This window comes from Coffea arabica, chromosome 11c, assembly GCF_036785885.1.
Source record: "Coffea arabica cultivar ET-39 chromosome 11c, Coffea Arabica ET-39 HiFi, whole genome shotgun sequence".
Lineage (NCBI taxonomy): Eukaryota > Viridiplantae > Streptophyta > Magnoliopsida > Gentianales > Rubiaceae > Coffea > Coffea arabica.
Window position 1 is genome coordinate 34,935,064 of NC_092330.1, and position 5,228 is coordinate 34,940,291.

The following is a 5,228-nucleotide window of genomic DNA, read 5'->3' on the forward strand; positions in this document are numbered from 1 at the left end:
AAAGATAAATCATTAATATATGTCAAATCATTAAAGTTATTTATTAAATGACTCATTTATTCATTACTATATCAAATCATTAATCACTACATATGAACCTAATCAAGTTAATTAGACAAAAGGATCCATACAAGAATAATTTAAAAATTAAAATATATGTCAAATGGTCCTCTATTCATCATTACATTAACTCCAATATAAGAAACTAATCAAGGAAAATAAAAAATAAATTATAAATCCATAAAATCACCATTTCACAAGTTAAAATATTTATCAAATAACCCATTTATTAGTTATTACGTTAACTAATCAATTTTCAAATTTCTTTAAAATAGTAATAGTCTCATGCTCTAGAAATATATTTGCAAACAAATTTAAAATAATAATAATAAAAAGTAATTGTTTAGAACCTAATTTTGATGGTCTCTTAAAGTTGGTAAAAAGAGCTGCAAATCAATGGCGGACCCAGGTCCCAGAAGATCAATTGATTCTGGTGCAATCTCTAAATCAATGAAGTGATCAAGAAAAAGAGTAACAAGCTTTGGTTGTGGAAGAAAAAGTGGCTCTCGTATGTTGGCGAGTGGGGACAACCAAGAGCCAGAGGAGGAAAGAGAAATTGAGAAGTGGGGACAAAGGAAGTAAATGATTAATGATGATTGGATGAAGTGATAAATAAAAAGAGTTGTTAGTTGGGGTGTGGAAGAAGAGGGTCATTGGTTGTGAAAGGAAATGGGGGACCGGAGGAGTAAATGGAACTTGGGGAGTGGGGACCAAAAGTAATGACTGATAAAATTGGTACTTGGCCCTATTGGGGGGAAAATGGGGATCAGAGGAGGAAAGTGAATGATATAAATTTTGTGACCCATTCTTTCACATTTTTTCTAAAAAGAATTCAGGGGCACCTTTAAAATTATGTCAAAATTACAGAACTATTATACAACTTTAAGGGCCCCCAGTGCCCCCTTTAAATCCGCCCCTGGCATGGAAGAGGTGCTACTGCCAGAAAATGATAAGGAGACAGGATCAACAAGGGTGGCAACTTGGAAGATTTATGTGAAAGAGTTGAAAAGGGTAAATGGAATAGCACTTCCGATGATGGTAGCAACAGTGGGACAATATCTCTTGAGAGTTTCTCCAATGTTTATGTTAGGCCACCTTGGCCAACTCCAACTATTTGGTGCCTCCATTGCCACATCTTTTTCCAATGTTACTGGCTTCAGTGTTCTTGCAAGTCCTTTCCCATAATAGATAATTCCCCAAAATGTTCATCTGATACATGCTGTTGAGATTATCATTCAATTATCCACAAAATTATTGCAAGTCAAATCTGTGTCTAGGACTAGAATATATACTCTGAGATGCATATGCTATATTTTCGATAACCAAAGCAAGGGAAAATTAATTAATATGAGAAAATGTAGTGTACTAGGGAACTGTTTGATATAAATCCACCCTACAAGAACTATGTCTCACAGAAATTGGCTCTTCTTCTTTCTTCTTCTTTTTTTTTTAATCAACTATTATCATCTACTCTACTTCTGCTCTTACTCTTGCCTATTCTAGGGGGAAATCCAACTGGACCAATTGAAGAACTGACGGGATTGAATCACCATCGGACTATACGGGTGCACTATGCACCCGTATAGATTTGGAAAAGCCACATATATTGGTAAAGCGATGGGAGGTAAGGTTTGAACGCTTGACCTCCCATCCTACCAAGAAATTGGCTCTTCTTGACTCTACACTGTTTATGTAGAATGGCCAATGCGGACCAGGGTCTCTAACACCAGATCCAATCATACATAAATTATTAGGTGGTGCAAAACCTGTACCACTAAGTTATCACAAGGTATGACTCACTATCATTACTTGGCGAGGTACTTATGCATGCCACATGGTGCACATATAGTGTGTCATGCCTTCACGCTGTTCTACTAGAAAGGTTGAAGTAGTCAAATTAGATACATTGTTGAACACAGGTAACATAGCCTTCTGCATAGTTACTTGCAGAAAATACAAGAGAAATGGCATATTCATAGTAGAGTTGTCATTGTGATAAAAAAACAATCTAGTAACGTTAACAATGATCTCGATGATGATTAATACTTACACTGCACATTACAAAGTTTGATTCCAATTATAATCGGTGATTATACTACTTATTAAATTCACTATCAACTAGATATGTGCTCTTGAAATATGTTTATTAAGAAATGAAACAAATTAACTACCTTGCAGTTTGGGATGTCAAGTGCACTGGAGACCATGGTTCAAAGTCGCGGTCGCGGTCATGGTCGCGACCCGGAACGTTTCACATCGGTTTCGGCATATCGGTCGTGGTTTTGGTGAGACGCAAATTTTAAAGTATTTAATATTCTAAAAATTGTTAATAATATTAAAAAAGTATGCTAAACAAAAATAATAAAAAATAGCAAAAGAAATGGCCGAGTCAATCCGTCACGGTGTAACTTGACCGAATTAATCTGTCGCGGTGACGTCTCGGCCGATTTCTCGGCGAGTCAAGTATCTCGGTATCGTTTCGTCATGGTATTGTATCGGTAGGGGCCGAGACGGTGACGACTCGGCCGAGACTTCGAACCAAGTGGAGACCTTGTGTGGTCAGGCTTTCGGAGCAGAACAATACCAGAGACTTGGAACCTATACTTATGGGGCCATCATATGTCTCTTTTATAGTTTGTATACCAATATCCCTTCTGTGGATCTTCACTGACAAGCTGTTAATACTCACTGGCCAAGATCCTGCAATTGCAACTGAGGTTGGCAAATACTTGATCTGGCTGATACCTACACTATTCCCTTATGTCATTCTCCAGTCACTTGGTTGCTTTCTCCAGACTCAGAGTTTAGTCTTTCCAATGCTGCTTAGTACAGTTGCATCGGTATCCTTACAACTACCTCTTTGTTGGGTTCTTGTATTCAAGTTGAAGCTTGGGAATGCTGGAGCAGCTTTGTCAATTGGTATATCATATTGGTTAAACGCCATCTTGCTTGTGCTGTATGTGAAGTATTCTTCTTCCTGTAAAAAGACTCGTGTTCCTTTCTTAATGGATGCTCTTCAAACAATGGGGGGATTCTTCCGTTTTGCTATCCCTTCTGCTGTAATGATTTGGTAAGTTTTAATCCTTAAGCCTCTCCTGTTGTCCAGATATTTCTTGGACTCTGGTTCTTTACTATCTTTTAATCTTCCTGATGATGGTAGTTTGGAGTGGTGGGCATTTGAGATAGTTGTGCTGCTGTCTGGCCTGTCACCAAATCCTAAGCTAGAGACCTCTGTGCTATCCTTATGGTCAGCTTATTTGTCAGCATTTTCGTACTGCAATTAGAAGCTGAAAACTAATTCTTACTGATTCTGTATTTCCCTTGAGCTGCTTAACCATTACTTCACTGCACTACCTCATACCGTACTCTTTTAGTGTTTCTGCAAGGTTTGCCCTTACTAAAGTACACTATGACGCGTCGACAAAATGAATATGGTGGTTTTACTTATACAACAGAAAAGTGTTATGATTTCATGCAAGTAAGATTTGTCTAAAAAGAATATCTTTTGTATTTTATAGTACACGGATATCAAATGAGCTAGGAGCTGGGAATCCAGTGGCAGCAAGAATTGCTCTTTGTACGGTACTATTAGAATCTGTATCAGAATTTTTTCTGGCAAGCATAACTTTATATCTCTGCCGTTCCATACTTGGATATGCCTTTAGCGACGAGAAAGAAGTTATTGACTATGTCAAACGCATGACTTCTCTTCTATGCATGTCCATCATCATGGATGGCACACAAGCAGTATTATCAGGTATTTTGCTGTCTTGGCTTTAAGCTTTCTTAATCTTTTGACTAGTTGGAAAGACATCCGAGGTGGTATTGCAATTTGGGAAGAACTAACATTATACATATAATGTAAATCTCCCTGACATCATTCAGCAAAGGAAATAGAGTTTGACTTGCAAAATTCATCTCGCTCGTAGTCTTTACTCTTTATCCAGAGTAATTTGGCAGCATAGTTTGAGCCCTGAGAACCTGATATATAATGCATCCCATGTGGATTGAAAATGATAATGGTCCTCTTTGGTCAGGCATAAGTATTGACAGATATACACGTATGACCATGAAGATGGAACAAAGAAAATTGAAGTTGTCAAGAACACAATTATCATATCACTGAAGCTAATGAAACGTTCTGAACTGATAAACTTTTTTCACCGGATTGTCTGCTTTCTATTAGCTTAAGGTCTGATTTCATGTTGGCTGATATATAAACAGAATTTCTTCACTATAAAACATATGAATGTTCCATAGGCAAAAAATCCACCATTTTTCGAATTCAGAACTTTAAACGGTAAGCTCAGGACATCATAGAAGAATGTCAAAGTAGGCAAGACATTGAACCTTTATTTCCTATCATCTTCTAAGCCAATGCCATCTTTTGGCACCAGGGGTAGCAAGAGGAAGTGGATGGCAGCACTTAGGAGCTTATGTAAATCTTGGGGCATATTATCTGGTTGGAATTCCGGTGGCTTTAATCCTGGGATTTGCACTGCATTTAAGAGGAATGGGTCTCTGGAGTGGACTGGTCGCTGGAGCCACGGTGCAAAGTCTTCTCTTGTCCATCATCACAGGCCTGACAAACTGGGAAAATCAGGTTGGAATTTTCTTTCACATTATTTCACTTCAGTTAATTCTAGAACGCAATTCGTTAGTGATTAGTAAAATCTTGTTGTACTACTACTAAATCAGCTAGCTGCCTGACTTTTACTCGTGTGGATTGATATATCTGTAACAGGTAATTGAAGCTAGACGCAGAATATATGAAGGGGAAGAAGAAAAGGCCACTCCAGTGTGAGACCGTGAGTCAATTGGATGGAAAAACTAGCAATTGCAGGGCACAAATGAGCTTTTTCATGTGCTTGAACTGCACTAAAGTACAACTCTTCAAATGATAACGTAATGTCGAGAAAGTTTAATTGCATAATTCAAAGATATGCTATAATTCATTAGTGCCTTTCAATTAACTGCATTCATTCTTTGCAGTTAATGAAATATTTGGTAAGTATTAATAAGTAAGATAAAGATGATTAAAAGGTTTTGGTCTAGTGGTAAAAGTTAAATTTACTCCCTACTAGAAAAAACTAAAAAAAAAAAAAAGATTTGGATGATAACATGAGTTAATTTAATAGTGAAAGCGTCGAAACTAGTGTTATTAAGTC

At 37.2% G+C, this 5,228-nt stretch overlaps 1 protein-coding gene across 1 annotated transcript; it reads left to right on the top strand.

Moving 5' to 3' along the window:
- The first annotated feature begins 2,639 nt into the window (after positions 1-2,639).
- On the top strand, positions 2,640-4,984 carry LOC113718444 (protein DETOXIFICATION 12-like). Its single transcript, XM_072071048.1, has 6 exons — positions 2,640-3,130; positions 3,221-3,307; positions 3,387-3,446; positions 3,579-3,817; positions 4,458-4,663; positions 4,805-4,984. The coding sequence occupies exons 1-6, from the start codon at positions 2,667-2,669 to the stop codon at positions 4,862-4,864; spliced, it is 1,116 nt and encodes a 371-aa protein (XP_071927149.1). The 5' UTR covers positions 2,640-2,666; the 3' UTR covers positions 4,865-4,984.
- The last annotated feature ends 244 nt before the right edge of the window (positions 4,985-5,228 follow it).